Raw genomic sequence first — 13,166 nt, forward strand, 5'->3', positions numbered from 1 at the left:
AGTGCGGGGCTATGTTGAGTGTGAGCGTTATTATTATTATTATTATTTCTTTGTTATTTTTGCATAGTAAGCATTAATTTATGTTGTCTACGGACTGGTAACAATAGATTCCCGTAAATCACGCTAATTTGGTTGCCACGACATTACGACGACTAAATTACCCGAAATGGATAATGAAATGCTAGTTACGCGTAATTGCACTATCGACGACGATTTGTTTTTTTTTGTCACAGTCTCATAATATCTGCCTGCCCGGGTGTAACACACCACACTTATCATAGGCATGTACATTTCAGCAGTACAATTCCTTGTGGAAGAGTTCGACTAGGGAAGTACTGCCACCTAACCTATTTCTGCCGCCAAGCAGTAATATGAGCATTATATTTCTAATTGTTTTAGGCCCTTGTTGCATTTAAGCCCACCTAAGATCGTAGGGACAAGCTGAGACACCTCCTTTTGCCATCTGATATGTATGGAGTACCGTTTATTGTTTTACTTTTTTGGCTTGATGTGTTATTTGTGTCCAACAAAAGTGTCATTGTGGGAATAAAGAGTTTTTGTATTGTGTTGTACTGCGTTCCGGTTTTCAAAGATAAGGGTGTTGGTAAAATTACAGGCAAATGGGACTTGTTAACTTTATCCATCAGGTTGACGGGTTGGTCGGTCAGTCATGTCGGTGGCCCGACGGTTTGCACTTTGGGCGTTGATTTTGGAGGTCCCGAGTTCAAATCCCGATAGAACCAATTTGGGAAATCATCTATTCGGTTCCGGACGTGGATTCAGAACTCTTCGATGTTTTAACCGAATAGTTCAATTGGATATCGTTCTCGAATCGAAGGGCGCTTTCCGAGAACATTCAGAACATTCGAATTAAACGTTCGATTCTGAATGACGTTTGTAGCCTTTGCCGTTCGAGAAGTTGGAGTAATCGTACGGGTGTGACGTCATTTCGGTTCGGTTTCGAATACGTCAGTTTGACGTTCGATTCCGGTGTAGTGAATAAAAATGAAAAGAAATCGTACGATATCAAATCGAACCGGTCGATAACTAAGTTATCGTACGGTTCTGAATCGACCTACAGATCTGGGCGTTCTGTGTGCCTCGGAGTGAAGTCCGTTGCCCTGACACTCATAGCACAAGAAGTTCTCTAGTTTGCGATCGGGTATCTGGCACATTGTTATTGTATTCACGTACCCCATGTAATGGGTTGTTGTTCCGAAGATACGTAGTTATAGACTGAAGGGGGTAGGTCCTGGGGTGGAGCGTCCTCATGGTTGCCGGGATAGTCTCTGAAATGGAATGAAACAATATGTAAACAACTAGGCATTATTATTAACAGAAAGGTCGAACAATACAAAGAAAAAATCATTTTCACCTCACTAGCTCGGAAAGGCTTTATTTCTCTTCTTCTTGCACGTCTTACACGCTAGCGTGGAAAATGTTTTTGAAATTCGAACTTGACGATGCACCCCACGCCTAACTTTTTCTTTCGATGACAAAAACGTTCAACTACGCGATTTGTCGCACATGTACTTATGTAAGTAATATAAATCTGTTGGTAACCGTCCCCAAAAGTTCGTAGAATTACTATATGTAGTACGGTGTACTAAACGTAGAATATCTATTTGACAAGTTTGTCAAGTTTGCCACCATTAGAGGTGGATTATTTTCTTCAAATTTAAATGGGACCACTACAGAGGTAAATTCTTTCAATAAAAGAGTCATCAAAATGGATTCACAAAAAAGAAAGAAATTAAATGAAATTGCCAACCTAGCAGTCTTCCAAGCAGTTGCAATGCAAGCATTAACGACCATGTCTCCTGGGACCAAATCCGCAACAGCGTCAGGATTGCAGTTGAGTACATGGATCAAGCCCACTGCGGCTCCAACAACCACCTGTAATTTGATTAAAAATATTAAATTTCTTCTTTTTCTGCTGTATTCAAACATGTAAACCCAAGTCTGCTCTTAAGATTTGAATTGATGTGACTAAGAAGGGTGTGAAAACTTTCTAGTGATGATTCTGTAATGAGAAAACTACGAATGTCTTTTGAGTTTACTCTGAGGTTTTGACAGGTTATTATGTGATTGTCTGCTAGAAGCAAAACTGAATTACCTCACTAACAACTTCTTCCTTCGCAATTCTTTTATGTTATTTTATTTATATTATATTTTAGGTTAAATATATAAATATAATATTTATTTATTTATTTGCAAACTTTACAGCTTTTAAATTTGGTTTATAATTCTGAATAATCTATTTACATAGCCAATCACAAAGTTTGTCAGATTAGAATTCATTGTTTTACGTTACATAAAAACTAATTCGATGCCAGAACGAAGCGACTTAAAATATTGTTTATCAAAGAACAATCTAAGAAATTGCAATACATATTGATAACATATTATAACTAAATTCCGTTGTATTAATAGATTTAGACATTAATTTTTTAATTACTATATTTGTTTTAAATGCACGGATGGTTTCCATGCTATCCTTAGAAAGAGAGCTGCCTCATTAATAAATCGTATCCGTTGCGGCACGAATGAGATTGTGCGCGTTGTGACTGGTAGAGTGGATTGCCCGATCATGCTACATTGCATGAAACTGCATTTAAAACCATGTCGATGATTTATTTAATATTTAATTATTCTATGTTTTTAAGTTGCCTTTTGTTTATTTTAATGTGTGTGTTCTATTGAAGTATCTAATCTAATCAGTTCTCTCAAGTATCTAATCTCAGTTATAAAACTGTAAAATATGGACTGTAGTTGTCTGAGAATAAATGATTTTTTATTTGATTTGATTTCACCTTTATTTCACCTGATGGAAAGTAAAGTGCGAATCCTTGGTATATTCACAACATAGGAGAGGAACCCTAGTCTATCGAAGCCCTCAAGCCTTTCTTATTTTCACATATTGAAATTTAACAAATCGTCGTGGATAGTGCAAATCCGTAAGGTAGCATTGGTAAAACACGCGTATCAAATTTTATAGCAAAGGGACTTAACGTTATCACTTTGTTATTTTAATGGGTACGACTTTTATTTTTGCACAGTAAACATTAATTTAAGTTGTCTATGGGCCGATAACAATAGATTTCCGTAAATCACATCAATTTGGTCACTAAATTACCGAAATGGAAACACAAAATCCAATGCTTGTTACGCGTAATTGCACTATCCCCGACGAAATTCCATCATGATAAATATACGCGATTAAGAACCGAAAAACTGGTTTCATTTCCTACGTGTAACAATAGCGAAAACAAAAAACTCGATATATTTTATAGCATTTTCTAATAGGATTGTTCGTAATGAATAGAATCCAAAATATGTAAGAAAACAATGTAAATGAATTCAAGCGTTTCCTTAAGTACAGAGCAAAAGTTTACCCCAGTAGGTCCATAAACGTTGTCAATCCATCCAGCGATAGGCTCTTTCGCCGTTCCAATAACTGTAACAACATAATGAAAAGTAAATTAAAATCTATAGCAGTTTTGGCGCCTCTATTATTTGATCCAGAAGTTCAGATATCTTTCGTTCACTATTAATTCATAATAAATATCAGTCCAACGAGAGGATGGTAGCCGGAGAGTCCGCGCTAACGCTGAAATAGAAGAGCTTATTGCCCAGCCAAACGTCATCGGCGAAACCAAAGCTATAGATTACTTAATAGTAACAGATACATTACTCGCATATAAAATCGAAAACACTTACGCTATAATGGCCTACTAAATCTGCCAATGACACACACTACGAGGAAAACCTAAGCACACGCTCAAACAGGTGAAAATAACGTTGCCGCCGTGTGCAGTCGTGCGGAACCGAATTGTACAAGGGTTGTAGTGTAAATAAAAGACTTGTCTGAGCGTTTGCACTGTCGGCGATACACTCAGAGATAGGCACTTATTGCGTAACCTCGAGCGAGTGACGGAGTCATTTAGCCAGATCGGAACATAAAGACAGCGTATCTGAGTCGACGTACTGGATGGTGGAACCGAACGGTTTATTGTCTCAGGTGTCGCTGGAGCGATGCCGTATACGCGGACCAACTTCTATTACCTATTTCTGCCGCCAAGCAATAATGTCAGCATTACTGTGTTCCGGTTTTGAAGGGAAGGGTGCTGGTGAAGTTGCAGGTACATGAGACGTGTCAAATTATGTCTCAGGGTCACGGGCGCAGTGGCAATGACTCTTAGATCTTTGCGATTTGAGGCTCTGAGTGGCACTGCAGCTTGACAGACGTGTAGCTTACCGTCAGGCGCACGACTTGTACGCCCCGTCACTTGATAAAGTCACGCGAACTACAAGCCATTAATTGGCGAGAAACTGCACAGAACCCACGAAAGTGGCTGGCGTCATCTCATTTCGGAGGCCAGGACACATTCTTTCGTGAAGATACGATCCAATGCTCACATTCGACAATACAATCACAATCGATAGTGCATTTTTATGTCATTAACGATGAACTTGATCGAACGATAATTGTAACTATCGATCGAAACGAAGAATCGTCTGTGTATGAGATTGCATTTGCTTTCGTACTTACTTATAGATGGTCTGATCATGGCAACAGGTAATCCTTTGGAATATTTAAGGACGACGTCTTCGGCGCAGGCTTTTGTGAATGCGTAGGTGTTGGGAAAATCACCTATTAACCTGCAAACACAATTAATACATGAGTGATAGAAGCGAAAGAATTATGTATCAATACTCTGTATAATCACTGTCTAACCAAGCGATACAGGCATGCCTTGGGGTAATACCGTCAATAGTAATAGACTGTTTGTCCCGCAAAAACGTGCGGTTAGAGTAATTGACAATCTAGACCCCAGAAGGCACTCTGGGAAGAGCTTAAGAGACAAGTCTTCAAGAGACAAGTTCAAAGAACATGCTTACACTAGCGCCACAGTTATTTTTTTTTAATAAAAAATAGTGATAAACATAACATTAATACGAGGAATAGAAATAAACTGGCCGTTGTTAACCAGTCGCCTTAAGAAAAACAGAGACTAAATAAATTACGAATTATGCGTCTTCACAAAGCCACAAATCAATTTACGGAGTAATTTATTTAGTGCAATAATAAGGTTGAGGTATGTTAACAATATTCATATACTTATTGGCCACTTATACCAGAACGTTAAAGAGAAAACAAAAGACGATTGAAGTTCTTCTTTTTAACCGACTTCAAAAAAGGAGGAAGTTCTCAATTCGTCTGTATTTTTTTTGTATGTATGTTACGCGATAACTCCATCATTTGTGAACCAATTTAGATGATTCTTTTTTTTTGTTGGAAAGAAGGTACCTCATGTGGTCCCATTTAAATTTCAAGAAAATATAATCCACCTCTAAGGGTGGCAACTAGGGGATGAATGACTATTGAGGTCGGTATTTTTAACCGGAGGTTAGGTTATTTCAAATTCAATAAAAAATATATCCTCGTGCACGTATCAAATAAACCACTGCACACTCAGTCAAGTCAATCTTTTTTCAAAATAAACGTTCAGTAGGGCTAGCACATGGCTAGCTTAAGCACGGGTGTACTACGTGAGTACGAATGCCGTTTACGCGAATGACGACAGTGCGATGACGGTTGCGCGATAGTTCATTTGCGCGGATGACGATAACACGAAGACAGATTTGCGAGAGCTGGAAGGCAAGTTAATTATTGCAAGTACTCCCACGGTAGCAGGTTGTTGCAATTCGGACAAAAACCCGTTATAATTTTTCGTAATGTTTTTTTGATTGATCGTAATGAAAGATTGCTTTGTTTTTCGCAAATCTGTCTTCGTACTATCGTCATTCGCGCAACTGACCATTCGCGCTAACGAACTATCGCGCATGTAAGATAGTTAGAGATACTGCTACTGTCGCATATTCTCGCACTTTAAGTCGCTCTCGTGCAAGTCGCGTCCTGTCGTGCTAACCTTACTGTATATGTGGCCTGTATTACTATGAACATTGTTACAATAATGCAAATTGTTTTTAGCACTAAGTCCATAAGTATATACATAATATAATCGTTATTATACAACCTTATTGTTACCTCTTACAGTAGGAAAACTAAAGCCTCCCTACGAGTGTCGTATGAAAAGTATGCCTTTAATGTTGAAATGTAGGATATTTCCAGTTTATTTAAAAAAAGTTATTGATATCGATTTTCTCGTAGATAACATCCTTCGATTCAGTTTAAAGCTTTTTTATATCTCCTATATTTATAGAATAATCGCCTGGGCACACTTAACGATTACACCCTGTATTGGTTGATATAGTATTAAGATTAATTGTCGCATTATTTACTTACCCATTCGTAATACCGTTCAGCGTTTTCTCGTCCAAAGTTTCAACCATGTCGATCAATTTCTCTGCAGGCACAGGGCTGTCATAGTACTTCTCGTCGATGTCTTTTATTGTACAGTTGCTGTAAACAAAACATTATCGTTATCGCATTTGAAACTTTCGTGGTTAACCACTAACTTATTATCACTAGTTACAGGTTTCTTAGGCTTCTTGTTATTTTTCCGATATTTCCGAATGGTTACATTGGGAAAATAATAAAAGTCATGCCGTGATAAGAAAAATCTATGATATTCTCAGTTTTACAGCGGCTTGAGATGGAATAGCAGATCAAATATAGTTCAATGTTGATTCAAATAATGTTGACCAATGTATTATTAACATTTCTATTTATTTGTTATTTAATAGAGAACCGAAGGGGAAAATGTTTGGACATCCTGTTACGTGGGGAGGAATTTATAAAAGCTATTGTTGAGAGGAATATAGAAGGAAAAATAAAAAGAGGAAGACCAAGAATGTCAAAGTAAGCCATTTGAAAGAAGTCAAGGAACTGGTTATGCACTGTGAGGGGTGGAAGATTTTTTATTGACAAAAGCCTGGCTCTTAAATATGTCATGATAACTGTTCTAGTAAGAGAGTGTTGTCGCGTAAAAGATGATGTTATTCACCAGGATAGAGAAGGAAATACTTAGATGATTTGATTATGTGGAAAGGCCGGACATTAGTAAATTAACGGCACAAATTTGTATGGGAATGTGTCTGGAAACTAGCGATGGGCGAGTCGAGTTATTTAACTCGATTAACTCGAGTTACTTTTTTAAGAACTCGATCTAACTCGATACCCGCCTCGCCGAACCGACTCGGTCGGTTTGGCGACCTTTGGAGCACGCTCTAGTCGCGAGCGATAGGCGAGTCGAGACATTTAACTCGAGTTACTCCCCCAACGAGTCAACTCGAGCTAGGTCGGCTCGGTTCTCGCCGAGTCGAGTACTTCATTCATACAGCGTGTCGGCAATTCATTCTCATTCGGTCGGTTCAGCGACCTTCGGAGCACGCTCGAGTTGCGGTTGGACGCCGCCGCCTGTCGTGTCCAACTCGGTGAATCGTTCTGTTCGAATAGTACTCGCGACTCGCGGTTGCTATGTCATACACCGAGTTAACTCGAGTTGGAAAAAAAAACAACTCGCCCCATCGCTAATGGAAACATGAGGAGAAGTAGACCTCGGTGTACAAAGAAAGGAGAAAATTACTAATTATAAACTATACATGGTGAAATTACAGGCACATGGCACTTGTCAACTTATGTCTCAGGGTGACGGGCGCAGTGGTAGTGCGCATCAGATATTTGCAATTTAAAGCTCTGAGTAGCACTCTAACTGTTATGGACAGGCGTGTAGCTTACCATCAGGGGCACGACTTGTTTGTCCCGTCACTTGATGTTATAAAAAAAACATATTAATGTATGAAGAGACGGATGCGAGTGGAGGAGGCAAAACCAGTTAATCAGGAACATAGCTAGTAGAGATTCATGTCCTCCGATTACACCAGTGCATGTGTAGACAGAAGAAGATTATAGATTTTAAGACTTTCGTGGTTATTCACTAAATGATTATCACTAGTATCAGGTTTCTTACCACGGTATGACTTCTTTTTATTTTCCCGATATTTCGGAACGGTTGCACGCTCCATGGTCACGGGTTGACTGGACGGCGGCAGATGACAGCTTTATGAGCAGACATACTGTCTACCCTCTTGCGCTGTCGACGACTACCTTCATCGCGATTTGTTGTGGCGTTACCATTGTCACTCACTTTTTTCACACAAACCACACTCACTGTATCCACACGCGAAACTGAACTCGAGGTGTTTTTGTTTTTATTACTGCACGCACTAAGGACCGGATTCCATGCACTGGACAGTTTAAAACCATCATCACGGTTAAATGTTTTGTACTTCGTGATCTCGATGGCTTCTCGTACCAACCGTGGTATGTAGTGACGTTCTGTCGAGAGTACCTGGGGGCTATGCGACTCGATCCAGCGGTTAGTGTCAGTCTGTGTGCTATAGCCGACTTCTGTGCATCATTGTTTTTTACTGCTCTGATGTGTTCCTTCATACGATCGACAATTAATTGTTCGTTTAGTCTGACCGATATACGAGCTCCCACAACTGCAGTTCACTTTATAGACACCCGGTGTTTCTAGTCTAGTCTAGTCGTCGACAGCGCAAGAGGGTAGACAGATATGTCTGCTCATAAAGTTGTCATCTGCCGCCGTCCAGTCAACCCGTGACCATGGAGCGTGCAACCGTTCCGAAATATCGGGGAAATAAAAAGAAGTCATACCGTGGTAAGAAACCTGATACTAGTGATAATCATTCAGAAGAAGATTCTTTGAAATTCCCCAAAATAGTGGTGGCGTGACGGAAAAAATACAATTCTTTGATCCTCATCATCAGCTCTAAGACGTTTACTGCTGAAGACACCGTCCTGACAGTACCTGAACGAAACGAAGTAATCTAACTCAATAATTCTTTTATTGTATCGATGACGTAAACTGTAATGCTTGATAACGTGGTAAAATTTGCCAATGGTGTAAGGTACTCGCCGATTGTAGCCCAGGAGGCGCCAGAAGCACAGTAAAGAAATGATACGATGTGCGGCAAGTCTCCTTGTAAGCACTCAAATGATAACGGCCAGACGTTATCCAACCTCAGTAATAAAATTTCATCACGACTTGGCAGTTTGGAAAACTTTATGGTTTTATGAAAGAAAACAATGGATTACCTATACGCAGTGGATATATGCACCATAGCTTTCAGTCTGCTGCAGGCTCTGGCGAGGAGCAGCATCTCCCTGGTGCCCCTGACGTTGATCTCGACGGCCTGTTTCAGGGCTTCGTCAAAACGGACTGTCGCTGCACCATGGAAGATAAACTCCACCTGTAAGGGAAAGACCATAGAATAAATAACCGGAAATAGAGACGAAATAAGGGCCATACATTTCTGGTCATCATCAGTGATACATCACTTATTAATATCAACTCTCGTTTACACTGAAATAGTACAGCGCCGTCTCCGTATATTCCAAAAATATTCTGTATTTATTGTAATACAGAAAATATCTCTAACAATGGTGTCCTGTTCCAGAACCTCACAAATAGAAAACAAGGATGCACAATTTGACTAACCTATCGCACAAAACATAACTTATTTATTACGTAAAACATAAAAATACAACCGCAGTTGCAAGCCGCACTATGGGTCAAAGAAATGCCTACTCAGTTAGTGTCGAGTGTGATATCACACACTTGTATCGAAAACATCCAGGAAGTACAAAGAATGTTGTCATCAAAGAATGTGGTCTTAAGCTATACTTCTTTGTTTTTCTAAATTTGTCAAAACGTAAACAAAGTGTATACGAATAGTCCTCATTGATTTCGATAACAGCGGCCCTTTGAAATTAGTTCCTAGCGTGTGCCGTAATTATGACTCACCATACCGTTTTTCCGGTCACAAATGAAGCAATAAAGTTAACCTGCATAGTTAAATGTATATAGGTATAAGAGGGCTTAGATCTCTCTTTAAGTCTTTGGCGGAATAGGGCATTTTTATTTTCTCACGATTTTCGAGGTTTTGCGCGAGATAATCGACACGACCATAGCGGAAATGGCAGACTGAGCTGAATTATAACGTGGAACTTCGCGTACGGTTGGCACTTGGCACACGTGCTACGCAATATAAGCATTTCTATTTTTTTACTGTATTTATTGTTCTGTGTGTAATAGAGTACGAAATAGGGATGAACATTAGGATTTGATTTTTATGAAGATCAAAAATCATTAGATAAGATCTAGTGATTTTTTGAATCGATTCATTTCAATGCGATTTTTAAGCGAATCAATTTAAAATGATGGCTAACCGAATTGTGTAGAACGTATTCGTAATTTAAACAAATACCTCGTCTTATTAACGAGTTCGTCAACTACAGAAACGGAAAATAAAGAAGAGGACAATGCTTTAGACATTTAAGTTACATGACATTATTATTGAAAAGTTTGGTTAGATGTATCGAGTACATAACCAGAAATAGAGACAAAATGTTATTTAATTTGTTTGAAAACTATACTGCCAAATCATTACGGTGGCAACTGCACTCCGATTGGCCAGCCCGAATTCGAAACAATTGACGGGTGTCGTCAATTTTTTCACTTCAAATCGACCAGTTTAACTTGAGCGTTGCTATAATTGACGAAAATTTAAAAAATACATATTTAATTACAGATGAAATGTGATTCCGTTTGTTTTTTAAATGTTTTGCTGTTTTTTTCCACAGCACCGAATGGAACAGCTCCCATTATTATCTTTTTACAGAATATTTTTGGAATATCGTCGTGCACACAGGTCAGTTGTTGGCACTGTACTATTCCAGTTTTCTAATTTCTGATTTCTTATATGATATTTAAAAGTGACATAAGGTCCATTTACCTGATGAGTTGCCAGGGATAGATGGCCCTTATTTCATCTATATTTCTGGTTATATACTCTATGTAAACGATTGGCATTGGTGAAAGGAAAAAATATATATATTTACATATCATGGCATAGCAAACAACACCCGTTCAAGTATTTTTGAGTAATTTTGAAGGAGAGTGGAAAACTGCACTAATATTATTGCATTTGATATTTTGTAATTAGTAATAAATGCTCTATTTATGGATAACACATAATTGTATATGAGTTGGTGGTAAAATTTTTATAGAAATTCACGTTATATTTGAACATGAGTAACGTTCAAAAGTAAAAACCGCCAATTTTCCACTTGAGTGGTTTTGTCTGCCAAGCGACGATATGGCAATAAAATCATGTCGCACTGTTAATACAATAAAAAAAAAGTGTATTAACTCTAAAAGAGGACTTTGCCAGAATCGATGATAAACGAACAAATAAAAATTCAGCAAAAAAATCATTATAATTTATATGTTATAGTTTATTATAGACACTTAAACAATTTCTCAAATACAAAGCTAGCTCACATATAGTGTATATCTCATTTCGAGTTAAGTAGATATCTTTTGATTGTTTCTTACAATATTCTAATGACGGTTTTTTTGACATGTAGATAATCAAATTTTACGTTCAGTAATGATATAATATTAAATTTCACATGTTTTGAGTTACAACACTATTGTAATAGCAGTGCGATGTAATAAAGGCGTTTTATTTATAACAAATTAGAATTTTTTTTAAAGATTTTTATGAGATTGATTGAAGAGTATGCGATCCGATCCGTGAATCGATTCAAAGGCATTTATGATCCATTAAAGATAAGATCCAAAAAACCGATTCAAAGCAAAAATATCATACGGAATGCATATCTCTATCTACTTTCTTAACTAAACAGTTTCAGTTATTTAAAATTATTAAAAGTAGTTCAATGATAACAGTTTTAGTTCCTGCTGCGTATTGTCCATTAAATTTGAAAGTTAAAGGAGGAACTTTTAACCTTTTTACGCAAATGGTTCAATTTATATTCAAAAATACAGTGCTATTAGCATTTATTTTTGCTCATGTGTAATGTATATACTTTATTGTTTGCATACCTTTTGATGTTTTCTTTATCTACATACATCTGTACTTGTCTTTAACGAATGTATGTTTGTAATTATTATAAAATATAAATGTACTGCAAAGCTGTCATTTTGCAGATGTGGCCTTATTACACCGTGATTTTTTGTTTTTGTTTTGATTTACGTTCGCTTCATAAAGAGGAACAGATAATAACCTTAGTCTCCTTAGATATAGAGGGAGCCTTCGATAGCGCTTGGTGGCCATATATAAGACTCAGACTGGAAAACTGGACCATTAATATTCGGCGCGTCTTTTTTTTTATAAAAAGATTTGTTTGACGACTACCTAGCCGACAGAAAGGTGAAAGTCAGATACGGTGGGGAAGAAGCGGTCACAGAAACAGCAAAGGGCTGTGTACAAGGGTCGATAGTTGGCCCGATTCTTTGGAACCTTTTGCTCGACCCGCTGCTAAAAAGCCTGGAAAGCAGAGAGAAGAAAGAGAGATTTCGTCCAGGGAAATACTGCTGCCAAGCAGTAATGTGAGCATTTACTGCGTTTCGGTCTTGATGGGTAAGAGTGCTGGTGAAATTCCAGGCACATGAGAGTTGTCAACTTATGTCTCAAGATGACGGGCGCGGTGGCAGTGCCCCTTAGATCTTTGGGATTTAAAGCTCAGAGTGGCACTGTAACTGTTATGGACCGACGCGTCGTTTTCCACCAGCCTCACGGTTTGTTCGTCCCGTCACTTGGTGTCACGAAAAAAATTATAAAAAGAGGTTGCACCCCACTTTATAACCGCTCATGCGATACATGCAGCCGTAGACGTATACCACACCTAGAGGTGCCGGTGATGATTTTATACCGATTTATCGGATATCGAAGTTATAACAGGTAAAAGAACTAATATTAATTGCTATTTCGGTAACTCCTCTAGCAAAACATAAAGTTTTTAATGCCTGGGTCTGTCATTTAAAAAAAATAAACAACTTCAATAATACGTCACGACAATCGTGTGTGTTATTGTTTGGGCTGGTGATTTCGGTGTTTATTTATTGAAAACATACCGTAACCGTTTTTAAGTTTACCGTGAATATAAATGTTTATAAACTATACTTTAAGGAGTAATTTCATGGTAAACATTAGAACCACTCAAACGGAATATTATCATATTTATCCAAGTACACCAAAAATTTCATTAGTGCTTTTTAATTGCAGGATTTGTAGTGTATTACCGCATTTTATTTGAGATGTTTTTGTTGGTAGTACGGAGGATATTTATTTAGCAATGCAGAATA

The 13,166-nt window shown here is 38.0% G+C and overlaps 1 protein-coding gene across 1 annotated transcript in view; it reads right to left on the reverse strand.

The window, feature by feature from the left end:
- Positions 1–1,171: 1,171 nt before the first annotated feature.
- The window catches only part of LOC113238661 (fatty acyl-CoA reductase wat-like), a 13,265-nt gene continuing 1,270 nt past the window's right edge, over positions 1,172–13,166 (reverse strand). Inside the window, exons 3-8 of the mRNA XM_026475496.1 lie at positions 9,089–9,243; positions 6,311–6,427; positions 4,553–4,662; positions 3,396–3,457; positions 1,772–1,896; positions 1,172–1,289 (exon numbers count right to left, since the gene is read on the reverse strand). Coding sequence (XP_026331281.1) covers positions 1,187–1,289; positions 1,772–1,896; positions 3,396–3,457; positions 4,553–4,662; positions 6,311–6,427; positions 9,089–9,243 — 672 coding nt within the window. The 3' untranslated portion in view covers positions 1,172–1,186. The remainder of the gene's footprint in view (positions 1,290–1,771; positions 1,897–3,395; positions 3,458–4,552; positions 4,663–6,310; positions 6,428–9,088; positions 9,244–13,166) is intronic.

This window comes from Hyposmocoma kahamanoa, unplaced genomic scaffold (genome assembly GCF_003589595.1).
Source record: "Hyposmocoma kahamanoa isolate Upper Pololo Valley unplaced genomic scaffold, ASM358959v1 97296, whole genome shotgun sequence".
Taxonomy (NCBI): domain Eukaryota; kingdom Metazoa; phylum Arthropoda; class Insecta; order Lepidoptera; family Cosmopterigidae; genus Hyposmocoma; species Hyposmocoma kahamanoa.